General features: G+C 47.8%; 10 protein-coding genes across 10 annotated transcripts; 4 read left to right on the plus strand and 6 right to left on the minus strand.

The window, feature by feature from the left end:
- Positions 1-477: 477 nt before the first annotated feature.
- On the plus strand, positions 478-1,653 carry N7469_007554 (uncharacterized protein; the record flags this gene model as incomplete). The annotated part of the gene is made up of 5 exons (XM_056646472.1): positions 478-528; positions 598-910; positions 995-1,102; positions 1,186-1,407; positions 1,466-1,653. The coding sequence occupies 5 exons, from the start codon at positions 478-480 to the stop codon at positions 1,651-1,653; spliced, it is 882 nt and encodes a 293-aa protein (XP_056499913.1).
- A 433-nt stretch (positions 1,654-2,086) lies between these two features.
- On the plus strand, positions 2,087-3,054 carry N7469_007555 (uncharacterized protein; the record flags this gene model as incomplete). The annotated part of the gene is made up of 2 exons (XM_056646473.1): positions 2,087-2,338; positions 2,404-3,054. The coding sequence occupies 2 exons, from the start codon at positions 2,087-2,089 to the stop codon at positions 3,052-3,054; spliced, it is 903 nt and encodes a 300-aa protein (XP_056499914.1).
- A 198-nt stretch (positions 3,055-3,252) lies between these two features.
- On the minus strand, positions 3,253-4,395 carry N7469_007556 (proteasome inhibitor PI31 family protein; the record flags this gene model as incomplete). Its single annotated transcript, XM_056646474.1, has 1 exon — positions 3,253-4,395. One exon carries the CDS (start codon positions 4,393-4,395, stop codon positions 3,253-3,255), a length of 1,143 nt encoding a protein of 380 aa, XP_056499915.1.
- Positions 4,396-4,745: 350 nt separating this feature from the next.
- Positions 4,746-6,335, minus strand: N7469_007557 (acyl-CoA dehydrogenase family protein; the record flags this gene model as incomplete). Its single annotated transcript, XM_056646475.1, has 2 exons — positions 4,746-5,451; positions 5,503-6,335. 2 exons carry the CDS (start codon positions 6,333-6,335, stop codon positions 4,746-4,748), a joined length of 1,539 nt encoding a protein of 512 aa, XP_056499916.1.
- A 726-nt stretch (positions 6,336-7,061) lies between these two features.
- N7469_007558 (phosphatidate phosphatase App1 family protein) lies at positions 7,062-9,476 on the minus strand (the record flags this gene model as incomplete). Its single annotated transcript, XM_056646476.1, has 1 exon — positions 7,062-9,476. The coding sequence occupies one exon, from the start codon at positions 9,474-9,476 to the stop codon at positions 7,062-7,064; it is 2,415 nt and encodes an 804-aa protein (XP_056499917.1).
- Positions 9,477-10,552: 1,076 nt separating this feature from the next.
- Positions 10,553-11,636, minus strand: N7469_007559 (oxidase ustYa family protein; the record flags this gene model as incomplete). The annotated part of the gene is made up of 3 exons (XM_056646477.1): positions 10,553-10,998; positions 11,075-11,236; positions 11,354-11,636. 3 exons carry the CDS (start codon positions 11,634-11,636, stop codon positions 10,553-10,555), a joined length of 891 nt encoding a protein of 296 aa, XP_056499918.1.
- Positions 11,637-12,663: 1,027 nt separating this feature from the next.
- N7469_007560 (uncharacterized protein) lies at positions 12,664-12,933 on the plus strand (the record flags this gene model as incomplete). Its single annotated transcript, XM_056646478.1, has 1 exon — positions 12,664-12,933. One exon carries the CDS (start codon positions 12,664-12,666, stop codon positions 12,931-12,933), a length of 270 nt encoding a protein of 89 aa, XP_056499919.1.
- Positions 12,934-13,296: 363 nt separating this feature from the next.
- Positions 13,297-15,394, minus strand: N7469_007561 (UV-endonuclease UVE-1; the record flags this gene model as incomplete). Its single annotated transcript, XM_056646479.1, has 2 exons — positions 13,297-14,793; positions 14,855-15,394. The coding sequence occupies 2 exons, from the start codon at positions 15,392-15,394 to the stop codon at positions 13,297-13,299; spliced, it is 2,037 nt and encodes a 678-aa protein (XP_056499920.1).
- A 1,413-nt stretch (positions 15,395-16,807) lies between these two features.
- N7469_007562 (putative extracellular protein) lies at positions 16,808-18,061 on the plus strand (the record flags this gene model as incomplete). The annotated part of the gene is made up of 1 exon (XM_056646480.1): positions 16,808-18,061. One exon carries the CDS (start codon positions 16,808-16,810, stop codon positions 18,059-18,061), a length of 1,254 nt encoding a protein of 417 aa, XP_056499921.1.
- Positions 18,062-18,607: 546 nt separating this feature from the next.
- On the minus strand, positions 18,608-19,461 carry N7469_007563 (uncharacterized protein; the record flags this gene model as incomplete). Its single annotated transcript, XM_056646481.1, has 2 exons — positions 18,608-18,947; positions 19,019-19,461. 2 exons carry the CDS (start codon positions 19,459-19,461, stop codon positions 18,608-18,610), a joined length of 783 nt encoding a protein of 260 aa, XP_056499922.1.
- Positions 19,462-20,785: the final 1,324 nt, after the last annotated feature.

Consider the following 20,785-nt stretch of genomic DNA (forward strand, 5'->3'; position numbering starts at 1 on the left):
TGTACTGTTCTACTATGATTGAGTCAATAATATCACCTAATTTTGAATATTGGGCAACATTCAAACAAACTAGTAGTTATGCCTTCAGGAGAAAATTCTCAACAAGCATATATCGACGAGGCCTACTACGTATCCAATCAGTAGAACTTCCATACTATAAATATGCGATTTTTCCCCCACTTTGACATGACCATAAATACTATTAGTATATCAATTATCAGATACATATACAAACTAAGGTTAATTTACAATATTTACAATATCTTCCACATATGGTATTTTGTAACTATGTTAGTTGGAGTAGATCTATAGATCTGTGGAACAAACATGACGTCAACAGCTGAACAGCTTTGTCAGCGAAGATGGAGGGGCAGTCCATCTTTCACCGCAAAACAAATAAATTCATTGAAGCCATTGATTGATTCTGAATATATCTAAAAAACAATATCTTCAATTGTCCTTGTATCCATCGTTAAGATGTCTGCCACCGCAAAGAATGTGATCGCTACGGGTACTTCCTCAGGCCTGGTAATAACATCGCAATCCCGCTTTCCAATCACGAATGAATTGACCTTGGCAGCTAACATCAAAAAATAGGGATTCGAGGTCATCAAACAACTGCATGAGAAAAATGAGCCTTACAACTTTATCTTGGGTGCTCGGGACATTCCGAGAGCCCAGGCTGCTTTTGATGAGCTGAAATTTGATAGCTCCAAGCATACATTGTCGCTTATTCCCGTGGATTTCACCGATCTGCGCAGTGTACAGCTATTTGCACAGAATGCTCTCACTAAGTTGGGTCCAAATAAGCTCGATTATCTCTTCTTGTGCGCAGGAATGGTTGCTAGTGCCGAAGGACCTGGTCCTCATGGCTCACAGTGGTGCGCCGGGTACGTCGTGAACCATCTGGGTAAGCAGTGACTATCCAAGCTATATCACGTGTGAAAAAAAAAAAATATCTGGCATAAATACTGATTCGCTATTTAATTCAAAGCCCAGCATTATCTCATTCATCAGCTTCGTGAGACATTGGCAGCTTGCAAATCGAGGATCGTCGTGGTATCTTCTGGAGCCATTCGATCTGTCAGGAACCAAGATCCAAGTGCGTAACAAGTCATCGTGACAAGTCATCGTGGGCAGAAAGATAAAAGCTTTACTAGGATACCAACTGACTCGCTGATTTAGGTACCCTTGACGTTGACCTGAAAGCAAACTCTGGAGCAGACCACAAAGTCGTGTACAGTGCCTCCAAGTTTGTCCAGCTGCTGGGCGCACACTATTGGCGACGTGAGCTGCCTGAGTGTACGGTTGTAGCTGTTTCACCTGGCTTGATCCCAAACACGAAGCTTGCTGGTAAAGACATGGGATTGACCATGAGTATGCCAGATGCCAAGACTATCCCTGAAGGTGAGAAACCCCAATCCAAGTATCAATGACGAGATCCCACTGACATTCGTACCCCCAGGTGCTCAAAACCTTCTCCGTGCATGGTTCATCAATGATTTCCCCGAGAACCCGCAGCAGGTTATGCTGACTAGCTGGGGTGAGTGGTGGTCCACCGATGTTATTCAAATGAGTCTGGATCCTGGATTACAGAGCAAGTGGTGCTTGAGCAGAGAGCAGATTGAGAAGGAGGAGGGATTGTCTGCTTAGAAAGATGGACTGGTCACATTTGTCATGTACTTGGAATAACAACAGAAGTAAATAAAATAAAATCAAGATACTGAGACTACTTAGCCACCATTCGCTGTAGCCCAATTATCTACGAAGGGAGGGAGGTACATACCCTATGTACAGAGTAGGGTACTCTGCCGAAATGGCTGTTATCAGCGTGTGTCAGCCGGCTTTGACCTCAACCCCGAGATCCGTCAGCTCCCCACAACTCGGTATACTCGGAGTGCGAGTTTGAATGTTGGTCAGCTTGAATGCAAGATATCGCTAATGATCAAGGAAACAGCAAACCGGTTTCAAATATCGCTCAACTCAGGGATTTCACTTAAATAGAAGGTTTGCCCGGTCTATTCATAATGCAGTACTTAACAGATTCCTCAGCTCCCTAGTCACAATAACCCTACAAGCTTGGAATATGTCTACCATTTTAATAACAGGAGCCACTGGAAAACAGGGAAGCTCCCTGATCCAAAGCCTCACCCAGAAAAAATCCCCTTTTCAGCTTCTCGCTGTGACCCGCAATACTCAGTCTCCATCTGCGCAAAAGTTGGTCCAAAAGTTTCCCAACGTGAAACTTATCCAAGGAGATTTAGACAACCCTGGTGAGCTTTTCGAAAGGGCGCAAGTCCTAAGCTCAGCTCCAATTTCCGGCGTATTCAGTGTTCAGGTAAGTAGCTATAATCTCGAAAATCATCAAGCGTGACCCTAGTTCTGACTATGCGTACTTGATAGCTTGCAATCGGAAACACCTCATCTGAAGAATCCCAGGGCAAGAATCTCATCGACGAAGCTCTCAAATATGGCGTTAAGCACTTCGTATATAGTTCCGCTGATAGAGGTGGTGCAAAATCAATCAATAATCCAACTGATATCCCGCATTTCATCAACAAGCATCACATTGAGAAACATTTACTTGAGAAAACCAAAAACGGCGAAATGGGCTGGACGATTCTACGACCCGTTGCGTTTTATGAGAACCTCTCGTCGAATTTCTTTGGGAAGGTCTTTGCTACTTCGTTCAGGATGTCTTTGAAGGGTGCTCCTTTGCAGATGATTGGGGTTAGTGATATCGGGACTATAGCGGCGGAAGTCTTTCTCAACCCTGAAAAATACAAGGGACAGGCGATGTCTCTGGCGGGGGACGAATTGACATATTCTCAATTCGAGACTATTTTTAAAGAGAAGACTGGGAAATCGATTCCGACTACGTTTCAATTCCTCTGTGCGGCTTTTATGGCTATGGTGAAAGATATGGGATTCATGTTTAGATGGTTCCATGATGAGGGATTCGGAGCTAGTATAGAGGAAGTCCGCAAGATTCACCCCAATTTGAAAGACTTTGGGACTTGGTTGGAAACCGAAAGTGACTTTGCCAGGCGATAATTGATGACCTGCAGGAGTGGAGGTAGAAGGATGGGAGAGAACATGAAAATCAATCTTTATAATCGCTTCGAGTTGTGTTTAATTTACACATTCATTAGCAGATACGTTTTGATACAGGTCAAAGTACATGTTGTTCATATAATCAATCATAAAAATCATCAATCATTTCATTCAAGTCGTGTCAGCAGCGAAAGAAGCTTAGATGATGTCGCCTCCTCCGAACCCACCGAATCCCCCACTAAAACCTCCACCAAAACCGCCGCCAGGACCACCCCGACCAAAAGGCCCTCGTGGTCCTTGATTACGGCCCAAAGGGGGGTCTCCAGGACCGACAGGATCGTATCTTGCACCGGGTGGTGCACGGGGGTCATAAACTCCACTGCCACCTCCAGGACCACCGAACAGAGGATCATCAAAGGTAGGGTGCATACCGCCGCCAGATCCAAAGCCAGGACCCATTGGACCTCGGAGAGGGTCGTGCGGGCCCATACCTGGTGGATATAGATCTCGGTCTCCGATATTATAGGGACTTCTCCCTCCGCCTAGACCTGGGGGGTATCCTCGGGGTGGTCGGTGGATCTCGAATTCATCTTCGAATCCGGGCGGGTCAAAATCCGGTGGGTTTGGCATACGAGGCCCGGAAGCGAGAGGGTCATCGAATGGGTATGGACGAGCAGGTTGGGGACCATCACGGAGGGGATCGTGTCGTGGTCCTTCCTCAGGTCTGATGCGGGTTTGTCGGCTGGTATCCTCGTATCCTTCTTTGTATAGTCCTGGGGCCAGTCTCTGGATCACATTTATTTTGAACAATGCGATTAAATCATTTAATCGGGCAGAAGAGATGAATACATCTCGTAGGGCGTTTGTGATGTTCTCTGTGGCTGACAATGGAACTGCAGATCCGGAAATATAGTCTTTGACAGAGAGATCGAACGAGCTGGTACGGTCATCGCCTAGAGCCAGCGCATTCACCACAGCATTGTTACCGAGTCGGCTCACTTTGAGCAGGAATTGCATGGACGATTGCTCGTGTGCGTAACGGAAGGAAAATGCGTCGTTAGTGTTCCATTCTGCCGGGAGGGCGGGGCTTTCTGTAGATGAATCTAGGATGGTCAGCGATGATTCTGCAAATCGCGAAGAAAGAGTGGTTGAGATAAGAAACCCACTTAGATTATGTTCCTCTCCGAGTCCCACCAGCCTAAAGCCTACAGCCACCATACAGGCATGCCCGATCAGCGCGACAGCTTCATAGGATGTCTTGAGACTCGGTTGGCCTTCGCCTAGAGCTTTGACAGCTAGGTCGAGGATGTTTTCGGAGCTAAGCGTTTCTGTCTCTACCATAGCGATGTTCCTGCTTCTTGAATGTTTGGAAAAATAAGATGTATCAGCAGCAGAGGTGAGCGCATCGAAGATGAAGTTGAGGTTGGAGGCTGCATTTAAGTTGATGTAAGAAGCTGACGTAAGGTGACGCCGCAGTAGGTGCCCAAGGCAGACTCGGTTCCGCGTGCATATATGACCATTTGAATTCGGTTTCTTCAAAGATTCGAGAGCTAATATTTGTGGATGAAGTTATATCGGAGTGAGAATGTTATGGGCAGCATCGGAAATCAAAATTATCCTTGAAATGGTAATAAAATGTATTGGTTGAATGGGATATACTAATCACAAATGTACTATGTCTAAACCGGCCTTTACAACATCGACTTGGGGAACTTCTTCATGGCCTGTCGTACTCCCAAATCGGCCAAAATCTCCTCAGTGCCACCAAGAATGGCATCAAACTTATATGTGCGGTGGAACATCTCGATAACCTTACCCATTCCAGTCTGGGTAATACCACGTCCACCAAAGATGTTTGTGGAGTGGTCGGCAATCTCTTGCGCGGATCGAGTAGCGTGGGATTTGAGCAAACCGATTGGACCACCTAGGTGTGCTGACTGCTCGGCGTAAGACATGTTGCACATTTGATAGGCGATTGACTCGAGCCAGGCCTGGCAGGACTCGGTGAGAGAGATCATGCGAGCCAGTTTCTGACGGATAGCGGGTTGCTCGACGAGCTTCTTGCCGAAGACGATGCGCTGGTTGCACCATTTTAGACATTCCTCCACGATGGTCATGGACATGCGGACGACGGCAGCAACCATCATGAATCGTTCGTGATTGAAGTTGCTCATGATCACGATGAAGCCCTTGTGTTCTTCTCCTAGCAAGTTCTCAACGGGAACCTTGACATTCTCGTATTGCACGAAGGCAGTTCCGGCGGCGGTAGAGTAAGATGTCTTGATCTGTTTGGTTTCGATACCCTCGCAACGAGGAATCAAGAGCACTGAGAAACCTTTTTCGGTCTTACAGCCGGTGACGAAGTAGTCGGCAAACATGCCATTTGTGATCCATTTCCTTTCATATTGTTAGCCATGGCTTTGGAAAAAGTAGAGAATGTAAACTCACTTGGTACCGTTGACAATGTAGTGTTTGCCATCTGGAGTCTTCTCAGCGGTGGTCTTGAGACCAGCAACATCACTACCAGCGAAAGCCTCAGTGATCGCAAGACACATCTTCTTCTGTCCGGACAAGACCTCGGCGGTAACCTTTTCCTTCAAGGCAGGGTTACGAAGCCACTCCTTCACAGCAGACAAACTAATCGCCATACCAGCCATATTTCCATCTTGGAAACCTCGGGCATTGGCACGAACCAACTCTTGGGTGACAATCATATCATGAAGATAGTCGAATTCCTTGCCATCAACAGCACCACCCAGTAAAGTCTTTCCGTGAAGGTGCTTTCCAGGACCCAAACGCATAGCCAGCACGCCGTTCTCTGCCATCTTGTTAATCAGCTCCTGACTGATATAGGTACCATCTCTCTCCTTTTCCTGAGCTTCGGGTGTGACGTGTAAATCGGTAAATTCACGAATAGCCTTCTGGAGGCGACGGTGGCTTTCCTTGAAATAAGGACTCTTGAACTGTGGGCGTAACCACAGTGGTTCTGCGTAGGGGACAGGGCTCAGTGCCCCGGCCTTGGGCTGGATGACCTCGGGTTTTTCACCCTCTACTGTACCAATGCAAAGTTGATCCCGGTATTTCTCTAACACCTCCTGTCGGTGCAGGTTATAGAAATCGACCGTGGCATCTTGACCGGCGACCTGCGCCAGAACGACACTTCCACCGGGGTGGGCATCGACGAAATCGGTGAGATCATAGACCTGGTGGTCGATGATACACCAGAGGGAATCCTCTGTGTTGTGTTTAGCGACCTCCGCACGGGTAAGGACTTCAGGCATTTTGTAAAAGGAGATTTGAGGGGGAGAAGAGAAGGTGTGAGTGGAAAAGTGGAGGTGGGACTGATGCGTAAATGTAAGTTCCCCGGATTTCACGCAGGCCAATGAAAGTTGCGGCGATGTTCAGCCGAGGTGGACGTGTGAACCGAGGAAGTTGAGTAGTTCTTGATTGACTAATAGACAGATTATAACTAATACTAATTACCAGTATACCGCTGAATCTATTTAGTTTCTAGCTTGATTTCTGCAAGAATCAGTATTTTCCAGTATAAATAAAATACAAAAAAATAATAATAACTAAATTATAAAACCAGTCCAATACTAGCAGTCCAGCAATTTGTATCAACCACAAAATCAGCGTGAATGAATGACTGACCTCGGCCCATCCTCGACGTTGCAGAACTAAAAAAGATGGGCCCATTTGAAGCTGTGCGAATGAAAAGACGAGAAATTGTCATCTTTCCAAAGTTGACCCACTACGATCGACCAGGGCCAATTCTAGCCTCGACCGAGGTTGAAGATCACGTTCTACAATACTATTAAGGTGTATACAAAATACAAAGTATACATTAGTATGATTATATTATTAGACTACCTACTCTGCAATGCGAAGAACTTATAAAATATACAAATAGTGTATGTTAAACTATATGCATATGTACAGATACTATTCTCATGACGTGTTGATGCTCAATGCCGCAGAGTTCAGCGTCCAGCGCTGTCCCCTCTTCAATTCTTATGTTTCTTTTGAAGCTGTTGAAACTGCTCTTCAATCAACCACATACAAACAGGTTGTGCATCACTGCCGACCCGCCAGCTACCCAGTACAACTCCATGGTCTTCGAGAATTCCGCTCGCCCGCTCCCAGCGACGTCGCCAAAGTTCTTCGCGTTTGTTAGGGAGGGGAGCAGGTGGCATGCCTGATTCAGTTGTCTTGTAAGATCCGTTGGTGCTCGACCTTCCCACCAGAGATTGGTTAGATGCCGTCGGTCGTAATCCAGGATTTGGTAATGGAGATGATGACAGATTGAGCCGCTCAGTGGCATACTGGAGAGCAGCTTGAGCTGCCGCTGTTGGATATGATGCCTTTGCCGCTGGTGTTTGTTCTGGCCGGGATGAGCTCATATGGGTAGATGTAGACGTAGAGCTCGCCGTCGACGCTGCGGTATTCGTACGCCGAGGAGGAGGTACTGGCGGCGGAGCCTTGTTGCGTGACGAGGTACCCGTGGTCTCTTTGTTGCCTCCTTCCACGACCGGCTCAGTCTGGGTGCGGGAGATAGACGGCGATGGATCCATATCAATCAAGGAGTCTATCTTGACCGGCGAGTCTCGGCGAGGTGGCAGGGGAGGCACTGGCTTGCGACGAATAGCGTCCTGCGAAGGTGTTCTGGAATTGCTTGCCGAGGGCTCAAGGATACCAGGAGCGCCTGATGCCGTCCGTAACGAGGACGGCTTGGAGGGCTTCGTGGGGGGAAGACGCGGCTTCGCAGGCGCCTTAGCAGCATCCAGATTCTGCGTCTTTTGATCTTCTTCGTCATCCCTTAAATCGATCAGGTCCCCATTGTCCAGACTTTTTGCATCTGCTGGCTGCTCAATATTTCGACGTGGTGGCAACGCAGGTCTTTTAGCAGCAGAATCGGACTGGTCCACGGGCTGTGGGGTACTGCGACTTCGCGCGGGAGCTGCAGCTGCTTCTGGATTGCTGGTAGATTGTTCGAAGAATGGCTTGGTTTCTGGAGTGGTCACATCCCGGATAAATATACCTAGAATTCTGTTGGGGTTTGCAAGGACAATATCAGTATAGACCTCCAGATCGGCTTCTCCGCTGTCGCCGACGAGAATGAATTTGCGATCGGGGAAATCCCCAAGGATCTGCTCCAATGAACCTCGTTTTCTCTCGGCTGTAGGCTCAAAGATACCCTGCAGCATACCGGAGTATTGCTTGAGATGGAAAGAACCTGGCGGTAGTCCGGCCATTTTGAAGTATCTCTCAAGCAAAGGATATAGCTGCCAGGGGGCATTAGACACATAATGCATTTCCACTCCAAGTTTGGCGACCTGAGTGTACCATTCACTAACTCCATTGACCTGCAATTCCGCTAGCTCGCGGACGAAAGTGTTTCTAAACATCTCCTTGGCACCACTGGCAATGGCAGAGTGCTTCACCGTATCATCAATATCACTGATGAGACTGACACCAGAAGGGTCGATAATCTCGATGGGTTTTGCAGCCGATAGATCTTCAGATGCGAGCACTCGCACGTGAGTTGGTATGAATGGCAAAGGGGCTCGCACATTGAAGTGGCCGGACTCATCCGTCATGAGGTTACGAGACTCGCTCTGGTTTTCATCAAAGAAGAATATCGTCACAGGCATTCCGGCAACCGGGTTTGTTAAGAAGGGTCGAAGTCTTTCCATCAAGTGAGCATTGGCCATCGATATCTCATCTTTGGTCAGCTGCGCAGCTTCCTTCAGACCATCTCGAGCTCGTTCGGTATGGGGATGGGAGCTCTTCCAAGCTTGGTCGGCATCTCGCTCTGCGGTATCGACCAAATTTTGCATCTGCTTGTCCACATACTCGTCTTCGCCTTTCGCGGGGAAAGGCTCAGGACTATCTTCATTGGCAGTCCCGGAGGGAGCAGAAATCCCGCTGAGTGTTCGAGCCAGCTTGACCATCAAGCGATGTTTGCGATTCATGGGACCCCGGTTTGGAGCATAAATCCATCCGCGCACATCTACGTCAACGACGGCATTTTCGAGATCCGGGTTAGGCCAGCTGGTATCGAACCGGTCACTTTCCTCAGAGACACCCCGATACTCATCGATAGTTTCGGTCCACGAATCGCGTCGCGGGCGCATCTTAGACTCATCCGGCTTCTTTTCAGGTAATTTTCGTCCATAGCTCGGGAAGAGCACCATCTCTTCCTCACCAGATCGTGCAATCTCAACATCGGGAAAAGCACCAGGGGTGTGGTAATAATCTTCTTGCGTATCACTCCTTTGACCAGTCCAGCGAGAGGTATATGCCTGACCAAGTTCGTTGGCAGCCTTCAGCCATTCGTAGGCCTTCTTGCGACGGCTGCCAGGGGCGGCGCCATCATTGCTTCCTAAACCCCATGTTGAGGAGAGCCCAGACTGCGCCATCGGGCCTCTTGCAGCATCGCTTGGCCCTTCTGTCGGACCCCTGATTGCCCTTGGCCGTGTTGCGAGAGGGCGCGCCGAGATCCCAAGACCTGTTTTCCCACCCCGCAGTCGACGCCTCGGGCCAAGAAGATAGGCAACGAAGCCGCCACCGAATCGGCGATTGCGTGCCGCAAGTCGTGCCTGGCGGTTTACAATTGCACGATATATTCGAGACTGTGTACGGTGTCGAATTGCGGGGAGGGATTCGTGTCGGAGGTTCCACAGGTGATTCTGTGCACGGCGGACAAGGACACGGAGGAAAGTTGATAGCTTGCTGGGTCTGTTGTTGCGGCGAAAGAGTGATGACAGGGTAGGTTGAAGACCGGTTGAAGGCAGTCGTCTTAGAATCGAATGCTTGAAGTGGAAATTTTGCCAGCGGAATCGTTTGGGAGCCAGGGTCTCGAATCGTCTCAAGGACGGGTTGATGATGGTCAGGTAGGTGGGGGAGGTTCAGCCCTACGACTGATCGAATAAGAATAAATCTGTGGTCGACAGAAAAGGTCAGACTAGCCTTTCAGCTATATTTCTTAGCCGATATACACACTGAAGACGCAATGAGGTGTCGTAAAGAGGTCGAAGGGGAGAGGAAGTTGAAAGGGAGAGAAATTGAAACGGCGAAGAAGCAGAGTGGATCAACGAGAGATCAGATTAGCCCGGTTAGTCCCTCATGACGACACACACATGACTGGATATATTATATAGTTATGTACTATATAGGTTAATCATTAAATGAGATAAATTAGGAAAATATTACACGAGTGTAGATAGATATCACTAGGAGTATTCAGCTGACATTCCCACGTCTGGTCATCAAAAGACAACTGGAATGATCTGGTCATGTAAACAGTGCCAACTATATGTAATAAACTGGATAAATCTCGAGAAACCGGAATTCAACTACTACCTAGTTCCAACTATTGTTTATATTTGGAGTTTACATCATATTGACTAGCTTGAATTGACCATGTTTAGTACGCTTCAGAAAAAAAAAGAAAGAAAGAAATAAAGAAAGAAAGAAAGCAGATAACACTGATAATCTAATGAGGTTCTATACGTCCATTGCGATCCCCACGAGCCTTGACCCAACTCCGAATAGCCTCTGCATTGCGACAAGTATGTTCGCGCTCTGTCTGTCCAAGATAAAACACAACTGGATAGGGCAAAGAAGTGTTTGCGACAACGGGCTTCATTGTGACTGGCGTAAGATCGCCATGACAAAGTAATGCCTGCCGGAGGTGATCTACACAATGATCTATATGCATTCGGCGGTATTCCTTGGGGAGAGTCATGGAGGCTTCGTAGTATTCCATGTCTAGATGTTTTCTGATCGCATTTAAACAGTGAAGGCTGTGGAGTACATCAGGCCCCCCGTAATAGCCTCCTTCTGCGATACGTTCATTCTGCGGCATCTCTGTAAGGGCTGCAAGTTCTGCATCTTTATTGAGAAGGGAAACCTCCGAGTCTTCTAGTCGGAAATATCGACCTATTTTTATGTCTACTCGTTAGCCGGGGCCCTATTGTTGCAGTGGCTATCTCAAGTTCGATCAGCAGTCTCTTACCAGCGATAAGCTGGTTCCAATTCTCATCAATCTCACGGCTAGGGAGACCGACGTATGTTGGCTCTCCTTGATGGCTGAAAGTGTAGAGATTACCATCGACATCGTCGCGGATAGCGGAGGTAAAACGCCTTTTTTCGGTTCCGAAAAGATATTCTGTAATATCTGAGTGGTTGTTTACTTTAGAATTTGTTGGTGACAATATTACTTCAACATTCCAACATGGGAAATAGTAGGACGGATGCTCAGGTGGAGGCTAGAAAAATCTGTCTGGAAACTGACCTGGATCATTCGGAGTCCATATTAAATCAGCATCTCCCTGGCAGCCTTCGTGTCGTGGTTGTCTCCCAATAGTAACAAGCAAAAGAATGACGGTGATTAAGAACCAAAGGTTGGGATAAAATGCTTGCTTTAACGGCGTTGTGTCTGCTTGTTTTGATGCAGAATCATTAAGTTGAACTTGAATTTTATCGTTATCCACTTCTTCAGTCAGTCCACTATACGAGGCATGATTTATATTGAAAATTTTGTTCCAAAGACGGCGGGAAAAACTGGGTTGCTCCATTTCGTTGACATCCCGAGGTGAACTTCCACGGATAGAACACTTGTGAAGTAATCATCCGTTTGTCTAGGATAGAACGTAAGCCGATGATACATCTATCACCAAGACTACATCGGACTTGCTACTTTGAGAAGATCTGCGCGAGAAATGGCCCCGTGGAGTCATCTCCATGAGTAAATTGCAAGGATATTCCATTGCACGGTCTGAGTGAGGCTGTTCTAATACAGGAGTAATAATATGTCCAACGCCAATTGGGTAAATACAACCTGAAGAAAGCCTTGGGGAGGAATTTACTGCCTTGCAAGTCGGGTTGGCCCACAACGAAAGGTTGTATTGAAGAGGCTGTCCTTCAGAGCCTCATCCACTTGTATGACGACCTCGTATATGCATGATACCCAATCAGCCTCATCGATATTTTCTTCCTATTTGATGCTTCTGAAGCATATTAGGACTGTATGAATGGCTATGTGTTTCAAAGTACTTGCAAGTAGACAAATAAAGCGGGCACTACAATTGGTTCATCACTTTGTATATATGTTCCTTTGATAAATTAGCGAAACTCACCATCTCTTTTCGAGTAATTACTGCGAGTATGCATTTGGCCCCCCTAAGTGATGAAGAAAGGGAGACAATTCGCCATTGCAAGGGCTAACTAGGCTCTTCACGAGCTGAAAGGCGCGTCAAACCTGTATCACACTGGTTACGTCCGAAACAGGCTTGCATAGTCTCGCACTAGAAGGGTCCGCGATATACTAATGTACGAGTACTATTTTGATACTTACCGCTAGTAAATAAGGTATCGGTACTCTAGTGTAGTAGGTAGGTCCTGTCAATCTATAAATTGTTGACTTCGACGCCCGCAAGTTGAAGTTTCGAACAGATACCATCATCACTAGCCATTTCCCATTACCGTTCAAGACTACTAAGTACTAGGATCATCTAGATACCGTTTCACCCTCGACGTGAGACCACCTAGGTGCTTATATGCTCAAGCGATCCCAAATTTGCTAACGATCTTCTCAAACATAGAATGCAAATCAGTACACTTCTTCTTGCTTTAGCAGTGACCGTCTCCGCAGCCCCAATGGCGGTTGTCGATTCTGAGGCTTCTATTGACATTGCTAAACGTACCAATGAGCCTCCCTCTGTCCACATTGCTAGACGTTCCGATGAAGCTTCTGTCGATATTACTAGACGTGCCAATGAGCCCTCTGTTGATATTTCCAGGCATTCCGATGAAGCCACTGTCGACATTGCCAAGCGTACAAACTTGAAACTGCCGTCTGTCGACATTGCTTAGATTCTAGCTGGCCACTCGAATTGATAATGCTCTTCGCTGGACTGGCGAGTGAGGCTTCGATCGTTCCGATGTCTCCATATACAGAGAGAAGGTGGGAGGCTCCGATCAGTCACATAGTGATTGCTGATCCGCTAAACGAGGTCAGAAACGTACTCGGGACTCTTCAATGAGAAAAAACGGTCTACGGAGCACTGAACCCGGAAAGGGAAAGGGAAATTCGGTATGTAGGCGATAGTAAATAGTTGGGAATTAGAGCAATTTGGCCCGATGATTGGGTCATGACATTGACTAGTGATTGGTCTTGGTATCTATAGCATATCGTACAAGATTCGTGGTTATACAGTAATCAGGAGTTAAGCCAGGCTATTCTTCGGTGTAGTTGACCTTCTTTGCCCGGCTGCTCCGCCGAGACGTCGTGGTTTTCGTAGTGACCTTGTCCTGCTCCACAGATAGACTGCTGAGTTCTGACTCTGGAGTCGACACTATCTCTTCTGCTTTCCGTTTAGTGCGTGGCTTGGTTGATGTTGGAGTTCGTTTCGTGGCACGAGCGGGTTTCTTCGCTGGTGTCTCTGGTGAGATATCTGTATCAGCAGGCTCCGTCTTGATTTTCTTCGCTGGGCTAGGTGCAGCCTTGGGCTTAACGATTTTCTTTGCTGGTCGAAGCCATTCTTCCATGCCAGGTGGCCAGTAGACTCTCCTCTCTGGGCCGCCCATGCCCACCTCGTCATCGGGTATGGTACGAGGGGGAGGGACAGAGCCCTCTAGGTCAACGAATCCGCCATTCTTCTTCGTCTTCTTGGGAGGTTTGAAAGGTTTATTCTCATCTGTTCGGGTATAAGGAATTAAGTCGTTGAAAAGATCGTAGCCAGGGAGTTTGAATGTCCTCATCAGCTCAAAGACAGCTTGTTCTTTGTCTTTGGCCTCGATCATAAGATCCATGGTTGGGTTGCATGGTGGCAGGGTTGCCACTCGGTCACTATGTTTGCGACGCTGACGGGGTGTAATGGCTGCCGCTGTTTGCTCTGAATAGTGCATCTTCTGCGTGATATTCTTGCGAGACCATGTGGCGGCGATGCGGTCGTAAAGAGCTATGATGTCTTGCGTACCTTCGCGGACCTCGTTCGCATCAAAAAGAATATTATGGTGATGGTAATCGAGGACGAGAGGGATATTCAATTCCTCGCAGATCGGCAAGAGATCATGTACAGTCCAGCTGACATCATCGTTCTCGAGGACTAATCTGTTCTTTATATCCTCAGACAGGACAGCGTAGTTCTCGCGAAATCGGTCCAGGGTAGCTGCCTTGTCTCCAAATACTCCACCCATGTGTAAAATCATAATGGCGTCGCGATCTTGCTGAGGTGGCAGCTTGAGTAGTTGCAACAGCTCCGAGTGATATTCCAAATCACGATAGGAGCTCTCGACCACTTCCCTCTTGGGAGAGCCTAATTGCGTGAACTGGCCAGGATGGACAGATACTCGATGACCGAGCTCTGCTACTACTCGACCTGCCTCGCCTAAGACCTCAGACGCGAACGGCGTCAATTTATAGCCGTATTCTTTATGACTAGCAAATGGAAACATCTCGCTACTGAGTCGCATGAACTTAATGCCATACTTATCATTCCATCGGATGAGCTTCACCAAGTCGCCAGCGTTAGCCAATCCCAGGGACTCGACAAAGGCTTGCCCCCGTGCTATGTCTGCTGGCTGATCTCGGTCTGGACGATTCTTTGTAGGATGGGGAGGCTCATCGGGACTTTGAAGAGGGTGTCGATTCTCAAGAATGGACGCGATTCGACAAGTTCGAGAACAAAAGACCGGAGGGGTGGAATATCGCAGGTAGGTATTTAAACAGGCCTACGAGTCTCAAAATGAGAATGATTCGCGAACAATTGAATTTTTCCAACGGCAAACTTACATATCCAAGTCGTCCTTTCCAAGGTAAAGGGAGGTAGCTGCTGTTCACGGGTGGTGGGCGCCCCAGAGCATCTTTGAGCTCGTCCGCCTCGACAGGAACATCTTCATCGGACTCCGGATCCAATGAACCCTCTGCCAGACCAGCAGGCAGTTTCGCGTCCCCATTAAGGATGTCTGCGGGCTTGGCATTCGTGTCTAGTATGTTTGTCGCCATGTTCTCGTCTGCGCCGGTCACTAAGCTATCGATCTGTTGAGTGGGGAGCCGAGAAAAGTCGCGACGCGATGCGACAATGTTGGATGTAGAGCGAAGGGAAATTGAGCGACAATTGAACGAGTAAGGAGATAACAAAACCGGACTATTGATATGACGATGGTCTCGAACCGGGGCAAGCGATCTGACGTTCGCCACGACAAGCGATTTCGATCGATCGGGGAGATTCAGCGATGATGAGTGGCGGCATCCGAGGCCAAGCTTGAACCTCAACTTGAAGCCGGCATGCTGGACAGGTAGGGCACGCGGCAGTCGAAATGACTGACACATCCAGCGAGCCTCCTGTAAGGATTGGAAATTGGAATGAAGTCGAGTTGGAAGTGATCGTTCACTCTTCCTGGGAAGCGTTTAAGAGTTCAAGCGGGAGGAAATCATCCAAGCGACGTGATGCCGCGGAACTAAAAAGTCGCGTGACGTCAAGATACTAACTTATCAATAAACACTTAATTAGAATATCATGGTGATAACCATGATGGTGATCGATATTCCAACTGATCAACATATATATATATATGTCTATGTGAAGCCTAGTCTAATAATGGGTTGCAGTACCTTTCAAGTTACTAATTTGTCTTGAAAGGTTGAAGACAAATTTTAATGATGGTCATACTGGAATATACAACTGGCATCTCAATCTTCCCTGTTACTAACTACCATACCTGTAGTATACCTATAGGTATAGGTATACTATACCTCATCAACGTGATAACCAAACTCGTGATTACACCCTGACTTACTGTAGATTCGAGACTCTAGACTACAAGTACAGCCAACTGCTTGCACAGACCTCCATATACAGTTCCACTGCTCTCCGGGTATGAAGGGGAAACCAGGGGTAGAATCAACAGTCCCAGGAGCCTCCATGAGCTATTAAGCAAACCAGATCCACACAAAACCGGTTTTATTCAGGGCCACGTTATCCTGGCAGTGCTTGAATTACCAGAGGAATGGACGAGACAGGTAAAGGTAGAAGATTCTGCACTATAGTCGTCTTCAGTCTGCATATAGTGCGCGTTTCTGCAACTGACATCACCGAATTCCCCCCATGCAACTTGGCTTGCGGAGATTAATTTCTGTCTGGAATGGAGTTAGTTACCCCTGGCGGCTTCTGAGTTTGCTGTTGTTGTTGTTGTTCATGTGGGAAGGGGGTGAATATGGTTTGAGTGAAAGCATCCGAGGAGCAAGGATGCACTACCATGCGAGTTGATGCTGTAAAATTGCACAACAATATTGTACTTGCTCGAGTCTTAACATCGTCTCACTAAATCCATGATAGTAAATGATTACTCTCTAACTATGTTACTGTGATTGATATCCCTGGGAGCACATCATCTCAATGGCAACTGCGATGGCTCCAACATTCCTCGCGTTGCTGGCTCGCAACTCGTCGCTTGGGCTTGAGCCGCGAGTTGATGGCATCCGCCATTCCTCGAAACAACACTGGAGAATGTTGGACAGACTTCAGGTATTTATTATAGCTCGAGCTCGTCATTTCTGACCGACCTTTCTCGTTCCTCAATCTTTCTGGTTCTGGACAAAAGTAACCCTGGTGGTTGTGAGCCTAACAGACTGTTGACCCTCTTCCTATTCTTCTGATTGATACCCCGTTTGCTACATACTGTGAGTATCCCCATGGAAATACATGCATTAAATACATTCTAACGGACACAGACTATATTCAAAATGAAGGGTCTTGCTCTCCTTGCCAGTTTGTTGGCCGGTTCGGCCTCTGCTCACATGCAGATGGCTAAGCCCTATCCCATCCGTAGTCCTCTCAACAAGGACTCCAAGGGCCAGAAGGACTACTCCTATACCAACCCTCTTCAGTCCTCTGGCAAAGATTATCCTTGCAAGGGCTACGCCAAGGATGACTTCGAATCCCAAGCTACCTACAAGCAGGGCTCGAAGTATACCATGGAGCTGGATGGCAGTGCTACTCACGACGGTGGCTCATGCCAATTGGCCCTGACCTATGATCAGGGTGAGACCTTCAAGGTCATTGAGTCCATGCTTGGATCCTGCCCCATCGCCAAGAAGTACGACTTCACCATCCCCGCTGATGCTCCTGATGGTGAGGCTCTCCTGGCCTGGACCTGGTTCAACAAGGTTGGCAACCGTGAGATGTACATGAACTGCGCCATGGTCACAATTGGCGGCGGCTCCAAGGGCAAGCAAGTGCCTGCTCAAGATGATGCTAAGAAGCACGGTGTTGAGGAGACACACCTCGTCAATCACCCTAACCACCCCCATCACGCCAACCACCCTCCCATGAAGGAGGCAGCGGCTCCTGCGCCTGCTCATGAGCACATGCAAGAGAAGCCCACTGAGATGGCGCACGAGCACGCTCAGCGCGACTCAATGGGTGTCATGAAGACCGCCGCATTCGATAGCCTCCCTGAGCTCTTCGTCGCTAATGTCGATCAGGCCGGAAAGTGTGTTACCATTGAGGGCGAGGCCGTCAACTTCCCCAAGCCCGGTGACAACGTCATTGGCAAGGCTGAAGGCAAGGGTTACAAGTGCGAGAGCCAAGCTCCCTTCCTCAACAGTGATGACAGTGGTTCCTCCGACAAGAAGGACTCCGAGAAGACTGATTCCAAGAACAACGCTTCCAAGAACAACAACTCCACCCGCAGCACCACTACCACTGCCACCGACGGCAACGCTCAGTCGATGTCCAAGATTGCTTCTGCCTTCGGTACTCCCTCTGCTGACCCTCGCGTCCTGTCGAACCAGAACACTCAGTCCAAGGAAGCCTCCACCAACAACGCCTTCTCTGCCTACGTTGACGGCTGGCACTGCACCTCTGGCGAGATCCTGTGTGCCCCTGATGGACAAAGCTGGGCCATGTGCTCCAACAGCCAGCCTGTCTATATGGGTCTCGTTGCTGCTGGCACTGTCTGCCGTTTTGGAACTATCGTCGCTTCTCAGGGCTGGTAAATCTTCACTTCTTCCATTTCAACTTCACCCGACTGAGTCGGCTCTTCACACCCCGCCTTTTCGAAATGTATTAATTCCAAGTGTCTGGCGCCCTGCTGTTCCTTGATCAGTTTATGAGCAAGTAATGTTAATGTCGATGCTGATGTCTCTATGTTTATCTGTATTCCTATTATTCTTGATTGGTGGGCGTCTCTCGGAGTTTCTGGTCATGTTTCGACGGATGCGGAAGGGGTCTTTGTACTTTCTAGTCTCAGGAACAATATAAACTTTCTTATAAGCCTTCCAAACGACAACATGCTCAGTGACTATAAATAAACAATATAGAACTTTCTTCAACAAATGAATCTTATTATATCCTATCTGGATCTTAACCAGCCAACTAATTCAACCCTAAGCTAAATGACTTTGGCGTGAAGCATAATCGCCAGTCTTATTACGTACATGGTATCACAGCACAAAGCGACAGATTTTCATACAATCATCGACCAGTCAAGATGACCAATCACACCAAAATGAGAGTAGCGATGTGATTTGACATCACATTATTTAAATGTTACCGGTGTAGGCAGAGTTGCCGTAACCGTAACCGTTCTGGACAGCACCGGAGCCATTAGCGACAGGGGCAGCGGTGTTGTTGTTCTTGCGACCCCAGGAACCGAACCAATTCTTCTCGTTCCTGGTCTCGCCGTCCATCTCAACCTCACCAGGGGTGGGGTGACCAGGTAGCGCGTCAGTGGCCGAGTCGGCGGGGGACTTATTGCGGCGCCACCAGCGACGACGGCTACCGGAAGTGTAGCCGTTTGCGGGGGAGGGGCCGAAGCGCTTCTCGCGCTTGTGGTGACGGGCGAGCAAGACTTGGAAAAGGATGGAGATGAGGAATAGGAAGCTATTAGTCAAGTTAGTCATGTTCAAAAGTTGTCGTGATAATATTTCAGGGCTGTAGATTATAATACTCACATTCCAATGATAGATACTGCGAACGTGACCTTCTCCAACTTGCAGGCCATACCGTAGGACAGCTGAGCTGGGGAGTCATCCGATGCATTTCCTTCACCGAGGGGGGTGTTCACAGTTCCAGTGCACTGGTCAACACCGCGACGAGTGAGGATGGCGATGGCGATCATAGCACCGGTAAAGCAGACATCGAGAACGACACCCAAAAAGGCGAAGAAGGATATACCTCCAAGACAACAAACGAAGATTATGCCTAGCAGGCCGTATAAAGTCGCAGCACCTGATAGACCTTCGACGGCCTTGAGCCATGTGGCGATGGTCTGATCATGACGAGAGAGGATGGCGAGGTAATAGGAGAATATACCGAGAATGACGGCTGAGGCTAGAAACTGCAACACGCGTATAGCGAGACTGCAGAAACGTAAAATCACACCCCCAATACCCATGATGGAGGATTTTGTTTTCTTATTTTTTTTTTGATGTGGATGAGTTGTTTAAGGGTCTGAATAGCGGGTACAATAAGGTTAAAAAAGGTCGAAGTGAAGGCAACAGGATTCAGGGCGGGTTATAAGAGGACTCCAAGATGTCGACGCAATAGTCGAAGATCAGTGGGGAATCTGTGGATGAAGACAAGATGACCCTTGGTTGATTTCGTCGACGTGGCTGGCCACGCCATGGTTCCACTGGCTGCTTTTGACATCACTTGACTCCACTTAAGCATTTTCAAGATGTTTGATTGGATGAATGACCCGCCACTGCATGTGAAGACCGGGAAATTGGAAATTCGCTGCAAAAAAAAAGAAAGTTCAATAATTCATTTTGGTCAATAGTTTGCCATTTTTGAGAGCTTCCCCAGCCACAGCTTGGCCCCCCAGTGGCTGCGCCACGTCTATTTTCAGGCGATTTTTTTTTCAAAGATGACCGTGAATATGTACACAGTAGTACAGCAGTATAGCAGAAATGTAAATGTATGTGCTGATCAATGTGTCGATGAGGCAACTACTTTTCTGCCTTTCGAGTGCCGTCAGCCTGTCACTCACCCCCATAGGCAAGGGCGAAGATGGAAGTACAAGAAAAATGAAGATCGTGATAGAAAACGTGAGGGGCAGCACATTGAATTCAAATGCCGGGGTTGGGGGCGTGGGGGAAGTACTACTCCCTCCCCCATAGCTAGCCTGTAGTACAAGCTAGCTAGAGATTATCTAGGCTAGATCGATGGAATATGAACTGATAAATCCGCGATCATATTTGTGCTAGGGATAATCATGCCACGACTTGCTGTTTTGATGGTCCTTTTTTCTACTCAATAATAATCCCTCCACAGAATAATACCTAGCTTCACAACTTTATAGTATGCACCAACAGACCTTTTCCAGCCACTTTTTATTTATTCCTAATCGTAGTGTAGTTGGTTGCCTCTAAATGCATCATTTCATCACTCCCCACTTGCCACCTCTAGTGCTTCCAGAACATCCATGGCTCATACCCTTACGTCTACTTCTCTCGATTCGCCTCCTCCTCCTCCTCCTCCTCCTCCTCCTCCTCCTCCTCCTCCTCCTCCTCCTCCTCCTCCTCCCATGGTAGGGTCGGAGGCAATGTGTAGTTCTGCTAAATATGGCACTCTGCTAACCATGTATTATTGATGCATGGCCCCTTTCCAATGTATAGCATTTATAGCTGCGAGTTAGTCGGATTGCATCCTTGGATTGCAGCTTCAATATCATTGGGATAAATAAAGGTGCATTTTATAATAGCTGTTGGACCATTTGT

Source organism: Penicillium citrinum (genome assembly GCF_028827155.1).
Source record: "Penicillium citrinum strain IBT 23319 chromosome Unknown utg000006l:1.0-3011923.0:1.0-3012962.0, whole genome shotgun sequence".
NCBI lineage: Eukaryota > Fungi > Ascomycota > Eurotiomycetes > Eurotiales > Aspergillaceae > Penicillium > Penicillium citrinum.